Source organism: Pan troglodytes, chromosome 20, assembly GCF_028858775.2.
Source record: "Pan troglodytes isolate AG18354 chromosome 20, NHGRI_mPanTro3-v2.0_pri, whole genome shotgun sequence".
NCBI classification, from domain to species: Eukaryota; Metazoa; Chordata; class Mammalia; order Primates; family Hominidae; genus Pan; species Pan troglodytes.
This window is the reverse complement of record NC_072418.2, coordinates 58,960,426-58,972,482: the sequence shown is the minus strand read 5'-3', so window position 1 is coordinate 58,972,482 and position 12,057 is coordinate 58,960,426. Positions and strand designations below refer to the sequence as shown.

At 42.0% G+C, this 12,057-nt stretch overlaps 1 protein-coding gene across 1 annotated transcript in view; it reads right to left on the bottom strand.

Moving 5' to 3' along the window:
* The window catches only part of NLRP5 (NLR family pyrin domain containing 5), a 58,903-nt gene that overhangs the window by 32,926 nt on the left and 13,920 nt on the right, over positions 1–12,057 (bottom strand). The window contains exons 4-6 of the mRNA XM_063800417.1: positions 9,011–9,067; positions 6,084–6,218; positions 5,426–5,482 (exon numbers count right to left, since the gene is read on the bottom strand). Coding sequence (XP_063656487.1) covers positions 5,426–5,482; positions 6,084–6,218; positions 9,011–9,067 — 249 coding nt within the window. The remainder of the gene's footprint in view (positions 1–5,425; positions 5,483–6,083; positions 6,219–9,010; positions 9,068–12,057) is intronic.

Sequence of the window (12,057 nt, the reverse complement as noted above, 5' to 3'; positions counted from 1 at the left end):
CTAAACATGGACTTTCTTACTCACTCTTGGACCTTCAGTATTTATGACAGTGCCTGGCACTCTGTAGGAACTCAAGTATTTGTTAAATGAATGATGTATGCCAACATACGTAGCCTTGGGGAGGGGGAGGGGAACTTGAGGGAGCCACGGATGCATGTACCATGGCCCCAAGTTCTACATCTGTAGGACAGGTGTGCCCTTCCTGTTCCATCCCTTGGTTTCCCCCATGCAATGGGGGAATCCTGCTGTACATAAAGAGGGGAATGGCCAGATGTGGTGGCTCACCCCTGTAATCCCAGCACTTTGGGAGGCCGAGGCATGCGGATCACAAGGTCAGGAGATTGAGACCATCCTGGCTAACACAGTGAAACCCCGTCTCTACTAAAAATACGAAAAAAAAAAAAATTCGCCAGATGTGTTGGCGGGCACCTGTAATCCCAGCTACTCGGGAGGCTGAGGCAGGAGAAAGGCATGAACGCAGAAGGTGGAGCTTGCAGTGAGCCAAGGTTGTGCCACTGCACTCCAGACTGGGCGACAGAGCGAGACTCCATCTCAAAAAAAAAAAAAAAAAAGAGAGAGAGAGAGAACAGAGCACGTTCCTTGAGGTCAGACAGATCCCGCCTGGAACCCAAGCTCTACGGTAGAGCAGTGATCCCCAACCTTTTTGGCACCAGGGACCGGTTTTATGGAAGACAATTTTTCCACACACTGGAGTGGAAGGGGGTGGTTTTGAGATGATTCAAGCACATTACGTTTATTGTGCACTTTATTATGATTACATTGTAATATACAATGAAATAATCATACAACTCGCCATAATGTAGGATCAGTGGGAGCCTGAGCTTGTTTTCCTACAACTAGATGGTCCCATCTGGGGGTGATGGAGACACTGACAGACCATCAGGCATTAGATTCTCATAAGGAGCAAGCAACCCAGATCCCTCGCATGTGCAGTTCACAATAGGGCTCATGCTCCTGGAAGAACCAAATGCCACATCCGATCTGACAGGAGGCAGAGCTCAGGTGGTGACATGAGTCATGGGAAGCAGCTGTAAATACAGATGAAGCTTTGCTCCCTCCTGCTATACTGCCCGGTTCCTAAGAGGCCACCCTACAAGTCCATGGCCTGGGGGTTGGGGACCCCTGCTGTAGAGCATCTGTGTGATTTGATACAAGTTGCTGTTCAGTTTCCCCACCTGATGAAGATTTTTTTTTTTTGAGACACAGTTGCACTCTGTTGCCCAGGCTGGCGTGCAGCGGCGTGATCTTGGCTCACTGCAGCCTCTATCTCCCAGGTTCAAGCAATGCTCCTGCCTCAGCCTCTCAAGTAGCTGGAATTACAGGTGCCTGCCACCATGCTCAGCTAATTTCATATGTATGTGTGTGTGTGTGTGTGTGTGTGTGTATGTATATATGTGTATATATATGTATACATATACATACGTATACGTATATACGTATATACATATGTATATACGTATATACGTATACGTATGTATATACGTGTATACATATGTATATACATATATGTACATATACGTATGTTATATATACATATATACACATATATATACACACATCTATATACACACACACATATATATTTGTTCTTTTTTTTTTTTTTTTTAAGCAGAGATGAGGTTTCACCATGTTGGCCAGGCTGGTGTTGAACTCCTGACCTCAAGTGATCCGCCCACTTCAGCCTCCCAAGTGCTCGGGTTACAGGCGTGAGCCACTGTGCCCGGCTCACCTGATAAAGATTTAAGAATATGCATTCAACATTAGCACAGGGCCTGAAAATGTGAAAAAATGAAACTTATCACAAACTATAATTATTTTATACCACCTGACATTTATCACAAACTTCAACTCTTTTATGCATTTCGTTTTTGTCAGCCCCTAGCTTATCATGTAAGCTCCATGAGAAAAATACCTTGTCTTTTTGCCTCAATAGTTCCAGCCTCTTCAGCCTCTGATATCTGATAGGTACTCAATGAACGTGAAAAAGATTCATATCCTGGGACCTTAAGTTTACTGGTACCACTATTTACCTTAAAAAGGCAGCAAGAGTCTCTCTGCACAAATGTGTAATACAATTACTAACTGTATGCAAAGTCTCCACATAAAAATTCTAGAACTTACACTTCATTGCAGTTGTATCCTCTGAATCAGTCCAAGATGGGTTCCAGGACATCCCCAAATGACATCAAAATCTCCAGATACTCAAGTCCCTGATATAAAATGGTATAACTGCATATAATCTATGCACATCCTCCCATGTAGTTTAAGTCATCTCTAGGCTGCTTACAATATCTAACACGATGTCTACACATCGCTTCAATTTGCGTGGACTCAATGCACCGCTCAGCATGTGGCAAATTCGGATTTCGCTTTTTGGAACTTTGTGGAGTTTTCCTGAATATTTTTGATCGATGGTTAGTTGAATCCATGGACACAGAACGCATGGAAACGGAGGGCCGTCTGTCGTCCACATCAGGGGAAGCCATTAACAGACCCACGTTAAAACCACGGGAAATACACCTTAAGAATAGAAGCTCTATTTGCTGAGCTCAGACCGACCTGTTGTCCTCAGAGGACTGGCTGTGCCACTGGAATGTAGGTTTTTACAGAGGGAGGGAAACCCCAGGAAGCCAGTCTGCATTCAAACTCAGGCCTCCCTCAGTTCTTCCTCAAACACCTCTTTTTCTATGGATTTAATTATCACGTCTATACTTCAGAGTTCCCATCCTCTCCTTTGTGAGGGCTTCTTTCCTAAAATTCCAGACTCGTGTGTCTAACTCGCCCCCCTTAAGGGGTCACAGGACCACAAATTCAAAGCATCAAAAACTCATCTTTTGTCTCGCTGGGTGCAGTGGCTCACGCCTGTAATCCCAGCACTTTGGGAGGCCGAGGCAGGCGGATCACCTGAGGTTGAGAGTTTGAGACCAGCCTGACCAATATGGACAAACCCCATCTCTCTACTAAAAATACAAAATTAGCCAGGTGTGGTGGCACATGCCTGTAATCCCAGCTACTCGGAAGGCTGAGGCAGGAGCATCGCTTGAACCTGGGAGGCGGAGGTTGCAGTGAGCTGAGATCGCGCCATTGCACTCCAGCCTGGACAACAAGAGCTAAACTCAGTCTCACAACAAAAAACAAAATACCTCATCTTTTACTTCTAACAAAAAATATTCTCTCATAGGTTTTTTCTAAGTGATAATAAGAAAAAATGTTGTGTTTGTGATCCTACTTTGGAGCAGATGCTGAGCTCATTGTTTTTCTTGTTTTACATAAATTTAATTGAGCTTCCCATCAATCCGGTATATGGTAATTTGTTCATTTATATAGTAGGGCTTGGCTGGGCATAGTGGCTCATCCCTGTAATCCTAGTGCATTGGGATGCTGAGATGGGCAGATCACTTGAGGGCAGGAGTTCAAGACTAGCCTGGGCAACACAGCGAGACCCCTGCCCCCCCCTTTCTATAACAAATATGAAAATTAGCCAGATGTTGTAGCATATGCCTAATTTCCAGCTACTTAGGAGGCTGAGGCAGGAGGACTGCTTCAGCCCAGGAGTTAGGGGCTGCAGTGAGCTGTGATTGTGCCACTGTACTTCAGCCTGGGCGACACAGCAAGACCCTGTTTCAAAAAAGGGGTGGAGTGGAGAGTGTATCTCCCCTTACTAGGTTAGCGTGAAGGTGTCTTGACAATCAAAATGTGGAGAACAGTGCCTAGACCAGAGTAATTATTCTAAAAATGTCACTAATATTTGTGTATATTATTCATCCCAATTTAAAGTTGACAACACTGGCAACCATTAGTTTTTCAAATATTGGTTAGTGAATGATTACGTAGCTCACACAGGATCGACATTACATTGCACAGGTGGGATAACAGCCCAGCTTGAAGCTGTCTCAGAGCTCAAAATGTTAGTCATTGACTCCTGGCATCACCACCCACCAGATCGTTCCAGAAGAAAGGTGAGAGCAATTCCCAGAGCCCCTTTTTTCAGAACTCTGCCAATCACCAATTCCAGTTAGCTTTATATCTTCAATATCTCATGCTAGTCAAGTCACTTCTTTCCATTACTGCCTCCTAGGACATGAGTGTTCAGGGAGCACTGTTAACAGCCCCAAAGTGAGAAAAAAGCCAAATTCCCACGAACTGAACAACAGATGAAGAAAATGGGGTCTTTCCATACAATGGAATATTATTCAGCAACAAAAATGAAGTGCTGATAGACACTGGAACACGGGCTTTGGAACTTTATGCCAAGTGAAACATGCCAGTCACGGAAAACTACGTATCATATGATTCCATCTACATGACCGATCTGGAATCGGAGAGTTTAGAGATACAAAGTAGATTAGTGGTTGTCCAGAGTTTTGAGGGAGAGGAAACTGGTGACTGCAAAGGGGTATGGGGTTTCTTTTTGGGAGAAAAAAAATGTTTTGGAATTAGTGATGACAGTTGGATAACTGAATAGACTAAAAATAATTGAATCATATACTTCAGGAGGGTCAACTTTATGGTATATAAAATCCTAATTATATCTCAACAAAAAAGCCTCAATCAACAGTTTCTCAGGGAAGCCTGCTCTTACATCTTTGGCTGTTTAATCATCATCCTGCAAAGTTATAGCATTTAGACTCATCTTCATTCCATAAGGTTTAGCTAATGTGTAAGTCTGGAGGATAAATGCCATGAAGGCAGCTGGGCACAGCGGCAAATGCCTGTAATCCCAGCACTTTGGGAGGCTGAGGTAGGCAGATCATGAGATCAGGAGTGTGAGACCGACCTGGCCAATATGGTGAAACCCCATCTCTACTAAAAATACAAAAATTAGTCGGGCATGGTGGCAGGCCTGTAATCCCAGCTACTCGGGAGGCTGAGACAGAAGAATCGCTTGAACCTAGGAGGCAGACGTTTCAGTGAGCTGAGATTGTGCCACTGCACTCCAGCTTGGGTGACACAGCGAGACTCCTTCTCAAAAAAAAAAAAAAATGCCATGAAGGCAAGACATGTTTTTGTTACCACTGTAATTCCAGCACAATTCTTCAATGGCAGGTATTCACGTACATATTACTTGATAGAAGGAATTACGAAAATAATTACTGCCACTTAAGTTTGAAGAAAGCATTTGACTTCTCTTGGCCATATGTTTAACATCCATCAAACAAAGTTGTGATTGATTCGAGTCCCCTAGAATTATGGGTTCTTTAGAATTTTGTCTTCATAGTATCTGACTGTAGATAATCACAGTTAACTTGTGTAGCTCTATCTATGGTACTGATCAAGAGCTTGAAGGGAAGGGGTTGACACCAGAGACAAATGAGAATGAAGAAAGGCAATCTAAGCTACTTACACTTCTTTCACCCAACTTTCTTCCAGGAGGGCAACCAAGGAATAAATCTATTTTCCTCACCTTGTTCTTCTGTCTCTGCTGCTGTGGCACCTTCTTGTTCCATAGCTTGTGAAATTTCTGCAAAAGAAGAATGAATTCCAACATATTTGTGTTTATTATTCAAGTCAGAGATGTCAGACACCCCCAAGATAAGCTTAGTCATGCCATATTTATTTTCTGGCCAGTTGAAAACATGGCAACCACTGTCTCAGCTAGAAGACAGAGTGCACTAGTACAATGAGCACTAATTCAAAGCTTGAGGGTGAGGCGGTCCCAGGCTCATTTCTCCTTGGACAGCCTTGCACAAGTTATTAAAATGAAGGGTAGGTTGGGCGTGGTGGTTTGCGCCTGTAATCCCAGCACTTTGGGAGGCCAAGGCGGGCAGATCACCAGAGGTCAGGGGTTCGAGACCAGCCTGACCAATATGATGAAACCCCATCTCTACTAAAAAATACAAAAAGTTAGCCAGGGATGGTGGCACGTGCCTGTAATCCCAGCTACTCAGGAGGCTGAAGCAGGAGAATAACTTGAACTTTGGAGGCAGAGGTTGCAGTAAGCTGAGATCATGCCACTGCACTCCAAAAATAATAATAAGAATGCAAAAACTAAATGAGGGGCAAAACCTACAGTTAAGAATTAAGGATCTTAGGATCTTAGAGCCAGATTTTGTGGTACGTGCCTGTAGTCCCAGCTACTTGGGAGGCTGAGGCAGGAGAATCACTTGAGTCCAGCAGTTTGAGGCTGTAGTGAGCTACGGTTGTGCTTGTGGATAGCCACTGCATTGTAGTCTCAGCAATACAGCAAAACTCTCTCTCTTAAAAAAAGAATTGGATTTGAATTAGACACAGGATTCAAATGTGAGTTGTCATAAACTATTTGTAAGATCTTCATCAAGTTACTGAAGTTAAATGTTTCTGTATGCTCATCTAGAAAAGCAAAGAAATTATTCTTATGTTGTCGAGTTGCTGTGGAGATGATTTGGTAGAGTAATAACACAGCCTCTGGCAAACAGTAGCTACCACTGACTCAGAATAACCACTATATATATTTATCAGGAAATAGTTACCATGTGAGGCTAAATACAAATTCGTCTTAGGATATATGAGAATAGATTTGCCATTTTAAAGAACAATCATTAGGGTGGTCTTTGTCTTGTCAATTAGAGAAAAATTATAGATTTTTTAAAATCACAAACAGAATAAAAACCATTTAAGGATTTTTAAGCATGGGAGTAAAGTTACAGGTGTAAATTTTTAGATCGCCTTGGTTATTGTATGAAAAATTGATTGTATGTAAAAGTGGATTGCGTTTGAGACGCAAATGAAATGCCTTTAAATACAGCAGATGGGAAGAACTGTGTAAAAATGGGTCATATATTACAGGTAGAGACCATATGATCTTCTGATTTGCAGATATAAGGTGGAGAAAATAAATATTAAAAAATACAGCTACTCAGGAAGTCGAGGCACGAGAACTGCTTAAACCTGGGACGTGGAGGTTGCAGTGAGCCAAGATTGCGCGACTGCACTCCATCCTGGGAGACAGAGTGAGACTGCATCTCAAAACCAAACAAACAAACAAAAAATGACTAAGCTTTTGGTGTAAATGACCAGGCATATAGTGACGCTATTTACCCATATGGAAAACAGTGAAGGCAGATATCAAACGAACGCTCCACCCAACAGCAGAAAATATGCCCTTCTCAACTGCAAACAGACCTTCTTCAAGATAGATATATCAGGCATAAAACATGCTTCAAGTTTATGTTCCTTGAAATTATACAAAGTATGCTCTCTTAACACAATGAAATAAGATTAGAAATCAGTCAGAAAATTTGAAAATTTCCAAATATATGGAAGTGAAGCCACACGATCCTCAATAGGTCAAAGGGGAAACAAAAGGGAATTAAATACTTTGAAATGAGTGGAAACAAAACACAGCAATATTTACGGCGTGTAGGTAGAGCCGTGCATAAAGGAAAATTTATAGCCATAAATGCCTAAGAAAGATCTGAAATATAATATAACTTCCCACCTTAAAGTAGGAAAGAACCCCCTTTGGGGTTAGTGAGTAGCAAACTGACCCCAAAACAGGCAGGGAAAGGGAATAAAGAAGTAAACAAAATACAAGATGGAAATACCGTAGAGAAAACAAACCTACCAGTTTGTTCTTTGAAAAGAACAAAATTGACAGACCTTTAGCCAGACTGACCAAGGAAAAAAAGAGACAGCTAAAATTACTGGAGTCGGGAATGAAAGAGGGTCACAACTAACAGCCTTAAAGAAATGAAAAGGATTTTGGCTGGGCGCAGTGGCTCACGTCTGTAATCCCAGCACTTTGGGAGGCCGAGCCGGGCAGATCACGAGGTCAAGAGATTGAGACCATCCTGCCTAACACGGTGAAACCCCATCTGCACTAAAAATACAAAAATTAGCTGGGCATGGTGGTGCACGCCTGTAATCCCAGCTACTTGGGAGGCTGAGGCAGGAGAATCACTTGAACCCAGGAGGCGGAGCTTGCAGTGAGCTGAGATCGCGCCACTGCACCCCAGCCTGGGCAACAGAGCAAGACTCCCTTAAAAAAATGTGGTATATATACACAATGGGTTATTCAGCCCTAAAACATATGGGAAATTCTGTCATTTGCTATGACATTGAGGAACCTAGAGGACATTATGTTAAGTGAAATAAGCCAGGCACAGAGAAATACCAGAGGATCTGACATGTGGAATCTAAAAATGTCGAACTCAGAATTGGAGGGTAGAACGGTGGTTACCAGAGGCTGGTGGGGCAGAGAGTGGACCAGGAAAGTTGGAAAACATTAGTCAACAGGTACAAAGTTACAGCTAGACAAGAGGAGTAAGTTCTGGTATTCTATTGCACAACGTGGTGACTGGTTAATAACAATGTATATTTCAAAATAGCTAAAAGAGGATTTTAAATGTTCTCAGCACAGCTGGGTGTGGTGGCTCAAGCTTGTAATCCAGCACTTTGGGAGGCTGAGGCGGGTGGATCACCTGAGGTCGGGAGTTCCAGACCAGCCTGACCAACATGCAGAAACCCTGTCTCTACTAAAAATACAAAATTAGCTGGGCGTGGTGGTGCACGCCTGGAGCCCCAGCTACTTGAGAGGCTGAGGCAGAATAATCGCTTGAACCCGGGAGGCGGAGCTGGCAGTGAGCCGAGATCACACCATTGCACTCCAGCCTGGGCCACAAGAAAAGAACTCCATCTCACAATAAATAAATAAGTAAAAATAAAATGTTCTCAGCACAAAGAATATTTGAGGTGATGGATACACTAGTTACCCTGATTTGATCATTCTACAATATATACGTGTATTGAAACCTCGCGCCCCATAAGTATATACAATTCTTATTTTTCAGTTAAAAATAAAAAACTGTAGTGAAAATAATCGTAGTGAACACGCAAGGTTCTGTCCATGGTGCTGATCCCAAGATCTCTTAGGGAAGAGGGACTCACACACCAGAGACAAATGAGGATGAAGAAAGGGAAAGTGGATTTCCCCGTCGTTTGAACTACATGGACTTCTCTCACCCAACTTTCTTCCAGGAGGGCAACAAATGAATAGATCTATTTCATTCACCTTGTTCTTTTGTCTCGGCAGCTGTGGCACTATCTTGTTGCACAGCTTGTGAAATTCCTGCAAAAGAGAAGGGAGAAGAATAAACACAAACGTACTGTGTATATTATTCAAATCAGAGATGTTGGACACCCCAGATAAACTTAGTCATGCCATAGTTAATTTTCTGACCAGTTTAGAGCACAGAACCACTGGCTCAGCGCCAGGGCAGTGTGTGCCAGTAACATAAGCAGTAGATTCAATATCCGACGATTCAAAATCAAAAGTATTTCTATACACTGGCAGTAAACAAAATAAAATGAACAACGCCAGGCACAGTGGCTCACTCCTGTAATACCAGCACTTTGGGAGGCCGAGGCGGGCGAATCTTTTGAGGTCAGGGGTTTAAGACCAGCCTGGCCAACATGGTGAAACCCCGTCTCTACTAAAAATTCAAAAAAAATTAGCCAGGCATGGTGGCGTGTGCCTGTAATCCCATCTACTGGAAGGCTGAGGCAGGAGAATTGCCTGAACCCAGGAGGCAGAGGTTGCAGTGAGCCGAGATCACACCACTCCAGCATGGGCAAAAAGAGCGAAACTCTGTCCAAAAAAAATACAAACAAAACAAAACAAAAACAAAACAAACACTCCACTTATAATGGCATAGAACAAAATATTTCAGGACAAATTTAACAAATGAAATGAGAGACTTGTATCCTGAAAGCCACAAACGTAACCAAAAAAAATTAAGAAAACCCTAAATGAATGGAAAGACCACCTTGTCTCCATGGGTTGAAGACTTAATGTTGTTACTGTGTCATATACCCAACATTAATCTACATGACATAATGCAATCTCATCAAAATCCCAGCTACCTTTTTTTGTTTGCAGAAATTGTAAAGCTGATTGATACTAAAAGTCACATGGAAATTCAAGAGACCCAGAATAGCCAATCTATCTTGAAGTCAAGTTGGAGAATCACACTTTGAGTTCAAAACTATAAAGCAACAGTAATTAAGTCAGTGTGGTTCAGGCACAAGGTCAGATATAGAGATCAATGGAATAGACTGGAAAGTTTAAAAATAATCCCATACATCTGTGATTTTAGACAAGAATATCTAGACAATGATAAAGAATAGTGTTTTCAATAAATATTGCTGGAGAACTGGTTATCTACACACAAAAGGATGAAGTTGAACCCTCTACTTCATGCTATATACAAAATTAACTCAAAATGTTTAAAGACCTACATGTTTTTAAGAGCTGTAACTATAAAATCCTTAAGAGGAAATATTGGTGTAAACCTTCCGATTTTGGGTTAAGCAATTTTTTTTTTTTTTTTTGAGATGGAGTGTTTCTCTGTCACCAGGCTGGAGTGCAATGGCACGATCTTGGCTCACTGCAACCTCCACCTCCTGGGTTCAAGCGATTCCCCTGCCTCACTCTCTCAAGTAGCTGGGACTACAGGCAAGTGCCACCATGCCCGGCAGATTTTTTTGTATTTTAGTAGAGACAGGGTTTCACCATGTTGGCCAGGAGGGTCTGGATATCCTGATCTCGTGATCCACCGCCTGGGCCTCCCAAAGTGCTGGGATTACAGGTATAAGCCACCGTGCCCAGCTGGGTTAAACAATTTTTTAAAGATATAACACCAAAAGCACAATCAAGGAAATAAATTTGTCTTCATAAAATAAAAGCCCGCTATGCTTCAAAGGACAGTATCAGGAATGTGAAAAGACAACTCAGAGAACAGGGGAATATATAAAATTATGTCTCTACATAATCTAGATGATAAAACCTAAGTATTGCAAGTCAACAATATAATGAAGTTAAAAACGGACCAAGGATTTGAATATACATTTCTCTGAAGACATAGAAGTGGCCAATTAGCACATGAAAAGATTCTGAACATAATTACGGAAATTCAAATCAAAACCACAGTGAATGTTTCATACCTACTAGGATGGTTACAATAAAAAAATAGAGGAGCAAATGTTACTGTAGCTTTCATTAAGGTGTTGGTGAGGATGCAAACTGGTGCAGTCACTTAAGAAAAACCACTTGGCAGCTCCTTAAAAAGTTAAACAGAGTTGCCATATGACCCACCACTTCTACTCCTAGGTATAGGCCTCCCTGAATCGAAAACACGTCTACACAAACACACACGTGGGAATCCATAGCTGCATCATTCATAATAGCAAAAAAACAAACAAAAAAAACACAAAACAAAACCAAACCCAAATGTCCATCATGTGATAAATGAACAAGAAGCGGTATATACATAAAAGGAATACTGTTCAGCCATAAAAAGTTATGAAGTCCTGAGACAGGCTATGATATTGACAAATCTTTAAAACATTATGTTAAAATCCCAGTACTTTGGGAGGCTGAGGTGGGCAGATCACAAGGTGAGGAGATCGAGACCAGCCTGGCTAACACTGTGAAACCCCATCTCTACTAAAAATACAAAAAATTAGCCGGGCGGGGTGGTGGGTGCCCAGCTACCCAGGAGGCTGAGGCAGGAGAATGGCGTTAACCAGGGAGGCGGAGGTTGCAGTGAGCCGAGATCGCGCCACTGCACTCCAGCCTGGGCAACAGAGCAAGACTCCGTCTCAAAAGAAAAACATTATGTTAAATGAAGAAAGCCAATCACACAATATAATTGTCTGATTTCATTTACATGGCAAGTCCAGAAGAGGCAAAATTCACAGACACAAAGTGGATGACTGGTTTCCAGGGGCTGGGTATGGGGGAGTGATGGCTAATAGGTATGTGGTTTTCTGGGGTGATGAAAATTTCCTGAAATTAGATAGCAGTGATGGTTACACAACTTTGTTAATAAAATAAAACACTGAATTGTATTAAGATGAATTTTATGATATATGAATTTTCTCTCAACTTTAAAAAAGGAAAGTATATAAAGAGATTACAGACCAGTTCACTCAAACACAGACGCCAAATTTGAAGTGACTTATCAGCAAACTGTATCAGAAGTGTATCAAAGGTATGTAATGGTGCTTATTTCACAGGTATTCCAGGAAAGCAACAGCAGTTTAACACTTGAAAGAAGT